Source organism: Sarcophilus harrisii, chromosome 2 (genome assembly GCF_902635505.1).
Source record: "Sarcophilus harrisii chromosome 2, mSarHar1.11, whole genome shotgun sequence".
Classification (NCBI taxonomy): Eukaryota; Metazoa; Chordata; class Mammalia; order Dasyuromorphia; family Dasyuridae; genus Sarcophilus; species Sarcophilus harrisii.
The window spans coordinates 97,796,758-97,811,811 of record NC_045427.1 but is presented as its reverse complement, the minus strand read 5'-3'; the positions used below and the strand labels follow the sequence as shown (position 1 = coordinate 97,811,811).

The following is a 15,054-nucleotide window of genomic DNA, read 5'->3' as shown; positions in this document are numbered from 1 at the left end:
ATTCTTGATTATAAGCCTATGTCCTTTGCCTCCTAGAATATTATATTTTGTATTAAATAATTTTTCATTGATGTTTTCTATTTTTTACATTATTGTAGTATCCCTTGTATCCTTTCCTCTTCCTCACCTTGAAACCAATCTGATATCACACACAGTTTTTGTTTTTGAGAAAAGAAAAAAAAATCAGTATAATTGATCAATACTGGAATATTATATTTTTAAGTTTTCATCTTTTTTATTATGGTGGCTGCCAAATCTCATGTGTATTCTTCAGTACTTGAATTCTTTCTTTTTGGCTGCTTGCAATATTTTTTCTTTGACCTGAAAACTTAGGATTTTGTCTATAATGTTTCTGAGAGTTTTCATTTCATTTCTTTAGTTCTTAGCGATCTAAGCAGGTTTTTTTAAATGATGCCTTGAAATAGGATATTGAGGCTCATTTATTTTGGTTATATCTTTCAGGTAGTCCAGTGATATGTCAGCCAGACCAGAACCGACCTCTAACCTGTGGGTTGGCTAGAACCAAAACAAAGCAGGTCAGAGACAGAAGAGTCAGGCCACAAACAGAAGTTTAATTTCAGAGTAAGGAAAGTGATGTTTGCAAAAAGAACCCTCACCCAAGAAGGAGGCCTTAACATTGCTAAGGCTGGAATCAGGAAGGTCTGAATTCAAATGCATTCTTGACTTTTAGCTGTATAACTGGACAAGTCACTTAATCTTGGTCTGTTTTGGTTTCCTCATTTTCAGAAATGAGGAGAGTAACAGCACCTGCCTCTCAAGTTTGTTGAAATGAAATAATTGTAAAGCCCTTAGCACAGTGCCTGGCACATGGCAGGTACTCTATAAGGCTTATTCTCTTCTATATAAATGCTTGTTCTCTTTGTTTCTCTTTCCCTTCCTTTGATTTTGACAACAGCCTTGGGAGATAAGTACTGTTACTCTCCTCATATTTACAGATGAGGAAACAAGCCTACAATGGTTCTATCTTACCCAGGGTCACACAGCTAGTAAGTATCTTGGGCTAGATTTGAACTTAGATCTTCCTGACTGCAGGCCCAGCTCTCTGTGCCACAATACACAATATAGGGCCAATGATTGCTTCCTGCCAACCAGGCCTCATTAAGGTCAGGTTTCCTTCTCTTCCCCTATGGACCTATGACCCCAATTGGTAGTCAGTGACGGAGCTGAAAATTGGCATCTGTTTCTGTTCCCTACATAAAGTTAAGTCTCTTTGTGCTAGATATGAGACTTTTTCTGGCTCTAGTACAGCCCCAGGAATGCCCTTGTTCAATTTAGTCCTGTTGCTAGAAGATCCTGCAGTGCTACTCCTGGCCAGACCCCATCCTCAGTGTCTGCAAATAGAGGCTTGGAAAGTCCCAAACATTCAGAATTGCCAGTATTCTCAAAAGTCATAATGAGTAACCTTTCTATTCCTCTGTTCCCAGCTGTGGGTGAAATCCCAGGACTGACTCCCTATGAGTCTAAAAAATACAGCTTGAAAAATGACTCACTATGGTTTTTTCTTGGATTTCTTTATCAGGACTTGAATATTTTCCAGATTTGGTGGGGAGTAGTTGTTGAGGACAACTTGGATGTATTATTTCTTTCTATTTGCCATCTTGGCTGATCTTTGTTCAAACTGGTTTTCTGATGCTGCTTCCTAAAGATGAAGATTTTCTTTCTATATCCAATTCTCTTCCCATTTCCAACCTTTTTAATCCTTTCATCCAAACTCTTTGACGTCAAGATATTTGCATTAATTGCCCTTTTCCAGGATAGTGAAGAGAAGGGGGCCTAATGTTTGTGGTCATGTCACTGGAAGAATTCAGGAATGGAAGATTGGAAAGTCCTAAACATTTCAGGATTATCATCGATTATCTCAAAAGTTGTAACAATTAAATTTCCATTTCCCTGTTCTGACCTGTATAAAATCCATAGGAGTAGTAAGAGAAAATGATTCAAACTTAAATGATTTCCAGAAATATCATATCTGAGGTTAGCAAGGAAGTCTATGACAGTCACTTCTTATGCTGTATATTTTGGTTTTGTGCTGAGTAAAACTGGAACATTAGATTATTTGGCAGGAACTCCTTTTTAAAAAAAAATTATTGTTGTTGACATTTTAAAAGCAGTTTTATTTATTATTCTGATGTGGTTTCTTATTATAAATAGTTTTGAAATATAGAGAAACAGTTTAGGTTAGAATAGTAAACTTCATTGTATAATCCTAAACTCATTTAAAAATGTCTCAATGGCAATTGAACATCTTGAAATTTGCGTTTTGAAATCATGGAAACATAAATGTGTACAAACATAGTGACATCATCCTAGGGTACAATAAAAAGTCTTGATTATATATGGATTCTGACAATAGGAGTTTTCCTTACAAAACACTTTTTTCTCTTTAGTCCAGTAACTACAGCTATAATTAAAAGAGGAACTTTGAGAAAAGGTGCAGTACTGGTTGCTGGTAAGAGTTGGGCAAAAGTCCGTTTGCTCTTGGACGAGAATGGAAAAACCATCAGTGATGCTTGTCCCAGCATGCCAGTGGAAATTATAGGTTGGAAGGACCTTCCTTCTGCAGGAGATGAAGTTCTTGAAGTAGAATCTGAGGTATATTAAATTTGATACCTAAATATACCTAAATATGTTGCAAATTTATAAAATGCTTTAAATTTTAATTTCTTTACTTTCTTCTCAGTAATACTGTTAAATATATATATATATATATATATATATATGTTTTTTATTCCCATCAGTATTAAAAAGTGAGAGGAATGAAGACTAATAGGTGGACAGGCTGAATCTTGTATTTCTGACTGGCTAATGGTAGGAAATTGAAAGAAAAGAAAGCTATCTAGACTTGAATAGAGCTTCTTTTCAAGGATTTATGGAAAAACATGCAAGAATTGCACAGAATGCGAAGGACGGGCTAGATTGGTGACTATAGCAATTAATGGAGCATCCTCATTGACAATATATCATAAGAAATTTTATCCCTTTTTAGATTTATGGAAGATTTATAAAGGAATTTTATAAATTGTTTAAGGAAGTAACCTTTACATGGTTTCACAATCAGAAGTTCACTAACAGCATATATGATTTCACAATATACAAAGTGCTTTCCTCATAACAATCTTATGAATTCTGTATTTTATTTTAAAAAACCTAGCTTCAAATATTTGTTCTTTTTACTGCCATGATTTTGGCCAAGTCACTTAACTTTTCTAGGCCTTTGTTTTCTAAACTATAAAATGTAAGGAGGAAGGCACACTGTGATCTATAAAGTTACTACCAGGTCTGAATCTGTGCTTCTTGGAGGTTTAAGGATAGGTCTTCTGACAGGGTATTCTTTTTTAGGACACTGGTCTAATTTTCATTGAAACTTTTCCATATAGCAGACACCAACTTCTGCTTCAGTAAATAACACCACCATCTTTTTTTGCAAAGCAAAGAGCACGCGAAGTTGTTGATTGGAGGAAGTATGTGGAAGAACAAGAGAAAATGAAAGAGGATTTTAAAGCAATTGAAACAAAACGAAAGGAACACCAAGATTCACATCGGAGAGAACGTGAGAAGTTAGGATCTCTGAATTGGAAAGAAAGAGGATATATCAAGTATCAAGAAATTAAAAAACTACAAAACATAAAACCTAAAGAGAAAACAGAAGAAGATTTGAATATTCTTCCTATAATTGTTAAAGGTGCTAGTTTGCTAATGTGTTTTGCTTTTGAACTCATTTTTTAGTCCATCAACAAACATTCATTAAGTACTTACTATGTGCCAGGCACTGTGAAAAACTGTGCTTTTTTATTATTTGTTGCACAAATTATTTATGACATTTAATTCTCATGAAGATTTTCCTAGTACAAATATTTGTGTTTATAGTTGTGGTATAAAATACAACTTAGTGACTTACTTAAACCCTTAATCAGATATATTTGTTCTGTTTTTACAGTTGAATGAGTGTTATGTATATAGTCAAAATAAAGAAAAATGAATATAGTTGGCACTTAGCAGATTTTTTGAATTAGATTATTCTAACTTAAATATTTTTGAGTTTCAGCCTTTTAAGATTAATAAATTTTTTTTTTTTTTTTTTAGGTGATGTAGATGGTTCAGTTGAGGCTATTTTGAACATTATCGAAACCTATGATGCTGCAGATGAATGTAAACTGGAATTATTACATTTTGGTGTAGGTGATATTAATGAAAATGACATTAACCTTGCTGAAACATTTAATGGTAAAGTTTCCATCTTTTAATTCACTTTTTTTATTTTGCTAAATAAATTGTTTAGCTATCTGGTTGATATATAAGCTTTTGTCAACTTTTGTTTTTAGTTGTAGGCTTTCTGTTGCCATTTAAGACCTTACCTGCTAGAGTATAAGGGAGCCTCAGGTATCCATGAAGTAGAGTCATGACTCTATTTCTGTTTTTCTTGCTGTCCTCCCTGGAGAGTTCTTCCCAGAACTCACAGGTGTCTAGTAATTTTTTTTTTTTTGGGGGGGGGTTGGGGGAAGAAGAGGGGAGAGAATAATTTCTTCTACCATAGTAGCCCATTTAAGACCTTAGTTTAACAGTTGCCTACTGTGCTTTTTTAATTGATTTGGAAAAGCTTTCTTTTTATCTTAAGATCTACCCTGGTATTTTCCCATCTTTTAGTCCTGATGAACCACTTTGGTGTGAACAGTTTTTAATCTCAAGAAGACAAGGGCCATTATATTATATATATATATATATATATTTTTTTTTTTTTCTGGTTATACATGCACATTAAAAAAAAACACATTCCCTTTTGAATCATGTTAGAAGAGAAAAATCAGAACAAAAAGGAAAAACTACAAGAGAAAAAATGAAAAGTGAACATACTATGTGTTGATTTATATTCAGTCTCCAGCTATATGTCCTTTTAAGTTAATATACTGTGTCGTACAAATTTAACTTGAGATTGCCTTGCCCACTTTACATAGTACTAACATTACATCCCTATACACCAACAAGTGTTTTGGGTAACATTTTCCTTGCTCCCTCCAAATAAGGGGTATGTAGAACATGGAAAAATTATTTTCAATAGTGCTGTCTGATCACTAGGCAAGGATAATTATGGCAAGCCTACTGTGTGCCACCATTATGTTGGATAAGGTAGATAATTTATGTTTTTGATCTGTGTACATATTGATGAACAGCCTTTCTTTTCTTTCTGAGAGACCTTTCTAAATGCTGGAGATATTATTAAAAGAAAGAGGATTTTATTTAATGATAGTTATACATACTTAGATCATGAGGAAATATTTAATTTCAAGAAACTTTTGAACTCCTTAGAAAACTCTTGGATCAATAAGCCATTTCATCTTTGAGCATTTTATGGCAGATTTATATTCAATAGCTTAATAAAGGGGTGGCCAAACAGATTTTAATTTATTAATACATTACTGTTTCTGAAATCACACCAGTAACATTTGCGATTAATTTCTTCCCTTAGGATTCTATAATTTTCCTATCATCAAATGCAAAATTTTGCCTACAGTCTACATTGTTAAGTTTTATGAAGAATTCTTCATTGGGATACCCAGGGAATAAAATTTCTTTCAATTTCTCCAATCACTTGAGAACCTAATAATTATTGTAAAAAGAGTTACAGAATTTCTTACCTCTTCACATCATTTTTTTGCTCACATATGAAGTCAATAATGTGATTAGGAGCTTATTTTCCATGTGAAAGGCAAACAAATATCCCAGTATTTGTGTTAACTAATCCTTGTGTTCTTCTAATTTCTTCCTGTCAGGTGTTGTATATGGCTTCAGTGTGAATGCAAACAAAGTTATCCAACAGTTAGCTGTGAAAAAAGGAGTCAGAATTAAACTCCATAATATTATCTACCGACTTGTTGAAGACTTGCAGGAAGAACTGAGCAGTAAACTCCCTCCCTCTCTAGAAGAAAATGTAATAGGCAAGTATTTTTAATAGCCTTAAAGTTTGCAAAATGCTTTATAAATATTATCTTATTATCCTGGGAAGTAGATACTGCTATTAACTTCATTTTGAAGATAAAGCTAAGTGACTTGCCTGAGGTCACTTAGTTAGTTTCTGAGGCTAAATTTGAACTCGGGTCTTCCTGACATTAGGTCTAGTGTTCTATCTACTATGCCATCCAACTATAATCACTTGCCGTTTCCAAAATTTTAAATATAAGGTCTTTATAAAATCTTTGGGCATTTAAAAATGTTCACAACTTTGAATTATCTGTGAATAGTACATTTGTAAACATTTAGGTCAATTGCATTTACATTATAGGCATAAGATATTACCAATTTTTTATCTGATAAATGAAAAATGACCACCCTGGCATTTATTATTTGATTTTAAATGATATTTACAATTGTTTCCCTCATTGTACACACCCCTTAAATTGTTTAAAAGCTATACAGAAACTTTATGAAAATTTTAGGATCCTAGAACTTGAGATTCAGAAGGGACCATAGTAACTTTCTAATTGAACCCATACCCTAAACGAATTTCCAGGATAGCATAGGTTGTCTAAGCTCTGCTCAAAGACTTACAGGGAGGGTAAAAATACCAGAAATAGAACAGAATCTGTACACACTGTTCATTGATCTCACCAAGGCCTTTGATACTGTCACTTGTGAGGACTTATGGAAAATTATTGTAAAATTTGGTTACCTGGAGTTCATCAATTTCATACATCAGTTTCATGATATCATGCTCATGTCCAGATAATGGACAGTGCTCTTATACTTTCTCAGTCTGGAGTAAAGAAAGCCTGTATGTTTGCATACATGCTTTTTAGTGTGATGTTTTCAGTAGTATTGTCAGATGCCTTCGACAAGGACAAAAAATAGCATCAAAGTCAGTTATTTCATTGCTGTTAAATTATTTAACTCAAAAAAGCTACAGGCCAAGAAAGTGAAGGGAAAGCTTGTGTGTAATTTTTTGTTTGCAGATATGCACTTAGTACAGCTTCTGAGTTGAAATGCAACAAAGTATGGATTGATCTCTGCTGCTTATGCTAATTTTGGCCTAACACAAAAAAACCCACAGCTTCTTCACTAGCCAACACCACACCATTCACATTATGGAACCACTGGTTATAGCAAATGTAGAAATTTTGAATGAAAGTGACAATTTCACTTTCCTTGGCGGTATACATTCCTGGAATGTGCAAATAGATAATAGGTTGCTAATCCTAGCTCAATGTTTGGAAGACTTCAAAGGAAAGTGTAGTAGAGAAGAGGTAACAGACTGCCTCCCAAACTGAAGGTCTAAAAAGCCATTGTGCTTACCTCATTGTTGTATGGCAGTGAAACCTGAATTGCATATCAGTGACATGCCAAGAAACTGAATCATTTCCATTTGAATTATCTTAGGAAAATTCTGAAAATCACTTGGCAATTTAAGATGCCAGGCACTGAGATCTTCTCTTGAGCTAAACTGCCAAGTATTCAAACACTGCTGCAGAGAATACAACTGTAATAGGTAGGTTATATTGTTCAAATACCAAACATATGCTTGCCTAAAAGACTATTTTACAAAGAATCCAACAAAACAGGTGCTCACATGAAGAGCAGAAAAAGTAATACAAGGACACTCTCAAAGTCTCTCTGAAGAACTTTGGAGTTTGTTTGCATGACACTGGCAAAGAACTGCCCACCATGGCATATCTACCTCAAAGAAGGTATTATGCTTTATGAGTGAAGCAGAATTGCAGTAGCTCAAAAGAAATGTAAGATATACAAATTTAGAGATATCTCCACTCCAGATGTTTATGTGGACTATTTGTACCATACTTATGGTAATTTTCAAAGCTGTATTGATCTGTTGAGCCACAGCCACACATGCTGTACCTTGGCTCCAACATAGTGATGTCATTTTGAATCCTCTTCAAAAATGAAGGACAACAATTTAGACAAAATGGAAGATAAATCTGCCACTTCTCTAGCCTATTTCATTTTCAACAGTTAATTTTTAAAAAAATTTTTGCTATTATAGCTTTTTATTTACAAAACATATGCATGGGTAATTTTTCAACATTGATCCTTGCAAAACCTTCTGTTCCAACTTTTCCCTTCCTCCTCTCCCAGATGGAAGGTAGTCCAATACATGTTAAATATGTTAAATTATATGTTAAATCCAATATATGTATATGTATTTATACAGTTATCTTGCTGCACAAGAAAAATCAGATTTAGAAAGAAAGAAAAAAAACCTGAGAAGGAAAACAAAAATGCAAGCAAACAATACAATAACAGAGTGGAAATGCTATTCAACAGTTAGTTTTTAAGAAGCCTTTCTTGACATCAAGTCTAAGCTGTTCTCATGGCAACTTTCATCTGTTACCTCTGCTTCTGTACAACTAGAACAATTTAGAATCTTTTTTTCATGATAGACCTTCAGATATTTGATTATAGCTATCATGATTTTCCCGAGTCTTCTCCAATATTAAACATCTCCACTTCCTTTAAACAAGCTTCATATTACCTGAATTTAAGACTTTTACTATCCCTGATTGCCCTTTGAGACAGCTAACTTATCAATATACTTCTTAAACTGTGGCATCTAAACCTGAACACAATATTCCAAATGAAGTTGGACAGAACAGAGAATGTATGGCTGTCATCTCTCTATTCTTAGGAATTGGTACTTTTCATTTTGGTATTCTTTGCAGATTTGATTTATATCTTTATATAGGGATGGGGATAGGGATTTTATTTGTGTAGGTAAATCTTGGGGGAGAGATCTCTCAGTACAGCTTGTCACTTCTGAAACGTTAAAAACTTTAAGAGAGTTTCCTAGAACACAGAGAGGTTAGGTGACTTGCCCAGAGTCAGACAACTTAATATGTGTCAAGGGGAAGGACTTGAACTCAGATTGTCTTAGTTTTCAACTCAGCACTTTATTAACTCTTTGTCCACATAGAAGAGCTTATCTCTCAGTAGAGACTTTTTGCCACATGATTTTTGAACTATTAATTACTTTTTGAGTTTAGCCATTCCACAGTTGTATTTTTGTCTAATCCATCTCTTTCCATATTCTTTCCAAGAATAATATAAGATGTCTTGTTGCAAATTTGCCAGAATGTAGCTAAACTATGTTTAGTGATCACATCAGAAACAACAATAACAAAAGAAATAGTTGACATGTCCTGTTCTTAAGGAAGCCATGTTAGCTTTTTCTAATCAACTATTCCCTTTCTAAAGGTTCTTGAAGTATCTCTTTCATGACCTAGAATTACCTCTAAATCAAAGTCAAACTCACTAATGTATAGTTTTGGATAGAATTGGGATATTTATTTGCCTTTCCCTATCTTGTGGCAACTCTCCTATTTTTCTTTATCTTTAAAAGATCATTGAATCTAGTTTAGCAATCTAATTCTTTCAATCTGCTAATTCTTTCAATATTAGAGGATTATCTTTATCTGTTCAAGGGAACTTGCATTCATCAAGGGAAATTTAGATATTCTTTTAACTTTTTCCTGACTTAGCTTGTATACCAATTCCCTATCAGTCATTTTTATTCTGTTACCTCCAGTATGAGGGTCATTTTCTTTGGCAAACAAAATAAAAGAAATAAGAATTTATTTCTGACTAATGTCTCCCCTAATCTACTCTCTCTTTTACTCTTTTCCTTCCTATTTTCTTGTTGGGTAAGATGTATTGCCATATACAATTGTTTGTGAACTACTTCAGATGTGAGGTTCTCAAATATTGCCTTTCCCTCTTCAATGCTTTCTCCTAACTTGCTGTATAAACTCTGCACATTCCATTTTTGTGAGATAGTTTTTTCTATTCTCCCTCTCCTTTTCTTTCTCTTTTTTACCTATTTGAAATTATTAATGAATTGTTTTCTTTCAATGAATTTTTGTGCTTCCTTTTCTAAACTGTTGTTCCTTTTTCCATCATTTTCCTGCATAATTCTTTTTTCTTAATTTTTCTTCTACCTCTCTTCCTTGATTTTTAAAAAACTTTTGGAGCTTTTCTAAGAGGACTTTTTGTACTTGATCATGATCCATAATCTAGTTATGATTTTTATCCCCCCAAGTCTCAATGATTTTGGTTAGTTCAAATTTGTATCCTTGCATTAAATCTTCTAGTTCCTCTAGTTCAGGACTTAATAAATTTTTTCACTCATGATTCCTTTTCGCCTGAGAAATTTTTATGCAACTATAGATATGTAGGTAAATAAAATCAAATATTTGCTGATAATAAATCATAATTACATTTAGATTACAAGAGTTACATTTAATTAATGACCCTATGTGGGTTATGGCCCACAATTTAAGAAGCTTTGCTCTGGTTTGTTGCTTAAACTTTGGGCATTTATTTATAAACAGTTGAGACCTTTTCCCCCTAGTGTTTTAGCTGTTCTCTGTGGTATTTAACTTGGGGGATATATATAGGTAGCCTCCCTCCCCCATCTTTCTTAGTTTAAACTCCTTTTGATTAGATTTTTGATACTTGTCAAACATATTTGACAAGCTTTTGGTTTATTTCATCTCTGGCCAGGAATGTGTCATTTTTTTATTTAAAGCTGTAGTACTGAAATCCAAATTCCAATTTTAGACACTATCTTAACCAGCTATTCACTTCCCATTTTCATTTTCTCATCTGCCTTTCTTGCCTTTAGTGGGCAACAATAAGGAAAACACAGCTTGAATCTCTTATGAACTTTAGTTTCTTTCCTGATACTTCGTTAGCAATACTATTTAGGTTTCTTTTGGCAGCGTGTCCATATAAATTACCAGAAATTGTGAGTTGCCATTCATTTTACCAAGGCTTAGGAGGTTCTGTATTAGGTCTTGAATAAATGTCCAAGGAAGACGTTTCATTTGTGTTGTTGTTATTAGGTTGTACATAGTGATCTCAGTACACTTGAGCAGGGAATTATTTTCTTTTTCCTGAAGTCTTTGCTGAATGATAGCTTTTATAGCTTTCTATTATGTAACTTTTTGGAGGATAAGCAACATCTTCAGCTTCCTTTTTCCAGAAGTCTTGATTTCTTTCAAAATGTAATTGTACAAGTGCCTGTTTCATTCTCTTTCTTTCTCTGTCACTCTTTTGACTTCTGAACAAAAGTCAAGATCCCTCTTATTGTTCATATCTCATTTTTTTCCTCTATTAAAACCTTAAATTCTGTTTTCTTGGAATGTGTAGAGTTTTCATTTTTCATCACCTTCTTCAAGCCTGCATTTGGAACAAAGATAACAGTCACTCAACTTTGGCAAGAGATATTATTGCACACTTAGTCCACATCATTGCAATTTCCCCTAATCTTCATAACTTAATAATAATAATAATATCAAAAATTTTAGCCTTAAAAAAATCTTCTTGTAGGTATTTATATCTTAATCTTAAAAACCTAGTTAAACTTTTTATAACCAGTTATAATTTTTAATTAACTTTTGCCTTTTAATTATATGACATTTCTACTCAACTTTCTTCCTTAGTCTCATAACCACCCCCCATCTACCCTTCAGCTTAAGACAACCCTATCTGTTAAAATAAATAGGAAATGATTTCTGATTATATTTCTAAAATAAATAGAATGGTTGAGTAAGGTAGGAACTTCTTGGAGTCCTCCCATATCATTCTCTCCAAATAACTTCAAAATCACCTCAGAACATATTTAGGAGTGGGAAGCAGCTTACCCGCTCATCAGGAAAGATCTGTCTCATTGGGATGGGAGGACAACACAGCAGCTTGACTCATAGCAGGAAGCCTGCAGCAAAGCTCCAAGCCCTGGGACAATCTACCAAAGGTGCCCTATTCCCCAGCAAACCTGCAAAGGCCCTGAAGGCAATTTAGCAGTCTGCACTTTACTGCAAGATCTTATTCTAGTGACCTTATCCACAGTTCAGACTTATCAGCAGGGGCTTCGTCCTATTGCTAACAAGTTGTGAGACCCTGCCTTTGGTTAGCAAGCCGTGATATTTCACATGGGGAGGCCAACAGAGAGGCTTTATCCTTCAATGCAAGCTAGCAGCAAGGCTTTGAGCCCCAGCACAAGAAACTTGGGACAGTGCAAGAGCAGAGCCAAACTCTCACTTAAAAATATCAAATTACAATATAATAAAAAAATATGTAAGAATGAAAAAAATGAAAACAGAAAAACAAAAAAATTTGACTATGTAGTCTACATTTTATACATATTGTTAATATGTATATATAATCAATATGTACTCTGTCTCTGTGTGTGTTACTATGGTGACAACACCAAAGCACAAATTTAGAACAGTGGACAACAGTGTCAAAATGGCTACACATAAAGTCTCTGTAATTTGGTTTTAGGCCCAGAAAGAACTCCTGGCAGAGCTTTAAAGATTTAAATTAATAGAAGTGGAAGAAAAATTGGGAAAAGAAAAAGAATAATGCAAGAGAATCATGAAAAAAAAGAATGACTAGCTTAGTAAAATAAATACCCCAAAAAAGATAGAAAATCTATAAAAATTCACTAAAGAAAATAATTCCTTAAAAAATAGAATTGGCCAAATGAAAAAAAGAAGTACAAAAGTACACTGAAGAGAAAATAAGTACTTAAGAACTCGACCTGGGCAAGTAGAAGCTAGTGACTCTGTGAAACATCAAGATACAATAAAACAAAGTCAAAAGAATAAAAACAAATTAAAAATATGAAATTTCTTAATGGAAAAATGGACTTGAAAAATAGATCCATGAAGGATAATTTTAATTACTGGGCCATCTGAAAGCCATGGTGTTTTTTTTTGTTTTTTTTTGTTTTTTGTTTTTTTCCTTAAAGAGTATGATTTAATCTATATTTGGACACAATTAGTTCTTTCTCTAGGTATGGATAGCATTTTTCATCCACAGCCCTTCAAAGTAGTTGTGATTGTTGTATTGCTGAAAATAGCCATTCATAGTTAAACATTCCACAACATTGCTATTATTTTGCATACGATACATTTCACTTTGCTTGAGTTCAAGAACTTTCTAGGTATTTCTGAGAGCTTCCTGCTCAGTATTTCCCAAAGAACAATACTGTTTCATCATAATCATATATTACAGTTTATTTAGCCATTTCACAGTTAACAGGCATCTCCTCATTTTCTAATTCTTTGCCCTGAGTAAAGGGTTGCTATAAATATTTTTGAACATATAGGGCCTTTACCTTTTTAAAATTTCTTTTGGGATTCATGCCTAGTAGTGAATAGTTAGATTAAAGGATATACATGATTTTATAGTCCTTTGGGCATCTTTTGATAAAAAACATTTATCATTTAGGGAAAAAAAGCCATGATTTAAAAAAAAAAAAAGGCAGGAACAATATCTTGTAAGAAATTAGTAAGGAAAACTGCCCTGATCTTCTAGAACCAGGGGGCAAAAGATAAATTGAAAGAATCCAGTGATCACCTCCTCAAAGAGATATCAAAATGAAAACTCCAGCGAACATAATAGTCAAATTCCAAAGCTCCCAGGTCAAGAAGAAAGTACTGTAAGCAGCCAAAAAAGAAACAATTCAAATATCTTGGTGCTACAGTCAGAGTTACACAAAATTTGGCAGCTTCCACATTAAAGAACTGGAGGACTTGGAATATTTTATTTCATAAAGCCAGGGAGTTAGAATTACAACCCAAACTATCTAGTCAGCTAAACTGAATATAATCTTTCAAGGGATAAAATGTAAAAATATTTTCAAAAAAATATAAAAATTATTTTACAAAATGTAGAACTTTCAAGCATTCCTAATGAAAAGATCAGAGCTGAATAAAAAAAATTTGATCTTCAAATACAAGACTCAAGGGAAACAAAAAGGTAAAAAAGAAACAAGGAAAACAAAACATTCAGTAAGATTAAACTATATTTTTATATGGCAAAATAATATTTATATCTCTTAAGAACTTTATTACCATAAGGATCACTAAAAGTAATATACACAGAGATTGTGTATATAAGGTGACTTTCTTTGATGGGATCACCTCAACAAATAAATAAAATAAAGGGTTTGAAAGACGATTGAAAAGAATGAGGGGAGAGATAGAATGGATAAATTATCTCACATAAAAGAGCTGAAGGGGATGATGGGGTGATGATAGCTTAATCATTAAAATTGACTCAAAGAGGAAATAACATATATACTCAGATACAGAAATCTAGTTTATCCTATAAAGAAGTTTAAAAGTAATAGGGATAAAAGGAGGAGGATGGGGACTGAAAGGAGATGGATTAGGGGAGGCAGAGTGATTAGAAGTAAAACTCATCTGAATAGGGACAGTGTGAAGGTAAAAGAGAGAGAGGGATAGACAAGTTAAAAATAGGATAGAGGGAAATACACAGTTATCATAAATGTGAAAGGGATGAACTTATATATAAAACAGAAGCAGATATCAGAATGAATTAAAAACCAGAATCCTACAGTGTAAGTAGTTTGCAAGAAATAAATTTGAAGCACAGAGACACGCAGAGAGTAAAAGTTAAGGGGCTGGGAATCTATTGTGCTTCAGCTGAAACAAAAAATCCCACCTAGGGATAGCAATCCTGATCTCAGACAAAGCAAAAGCAAAAATATACTTAAAGAGAGAGACAAGGAAGGAAACTATCTGAAAGGTACCATAGACAATGAAGTCAACAATATTAAACATATGCACCAAATGATATAACATCTAAATTTTTGAAGAAGTTGAATGAATTTCAGGAGGAAATAGACAATAAAACCATACTAGTGGAGCACCTCAGCTTTCCCCTTTCAGAAATAGGTAAATCTAACCAAAAAATAAAGAAGTTAAGAAGGAGGTGAGTAGAATTCTGGAAAAGTTAAATATGATAGATCTTGGAGAAAACTGAATGGGAATAGAAAGGAATGTATCTTTTTTTCAGGGTATATGATGCTTACACAAAAATTGCCTATGTATTAGGGCATAAAATCCCTACTACCAAAAGCAGAAACGCAGAAATTAAGTGCATCCTTTTGAATTTATAATGCAATAAAAATTATATTTGGCAGTAGGCAGTAGAGAGATTAAAATTAATGGGAAACTAATCATCTAAAAATGAATGGTTCAAAGAATAATAGAAACATCA

General features: G+C 33.4%; 1 protein-coding gene across 2 annotated transcripts in view; it reads left to right on the top strand.

The window, feature by feature from the left end:
- Positions 1 to 15,054, top strand: part of MTIF2 (mitochondrial translational initiation factor 2) — a 45,533-nt gene that overhangs the window by 21,501 nt on the left and 8,978 nt on the right. For both annotated transcript variants that reach the window (XM_003758272.4, XM_012540211.3), the window contains 4 exons: positions 2,409 to 2,613; positions 3,451 to 3,703; positions 4,105 to 4,245; positions 5,790 to 5,954. In XM_003758272.4, coding sequence (XP_003758320.1) covers positions 2,409 to 2,613; positions 3,451 to 3,703; positions 4,105 to 4,245; positions 5,790 to 5,954 — 764 coding nt within the window. The remainder of the gene's footprint in view (positions 1 to 2,408; positions 2,614 to 3,450; positions 3,704 to 4,104; positions 4,246 to 5,789; positions 5,955 to 15,054) is intronic.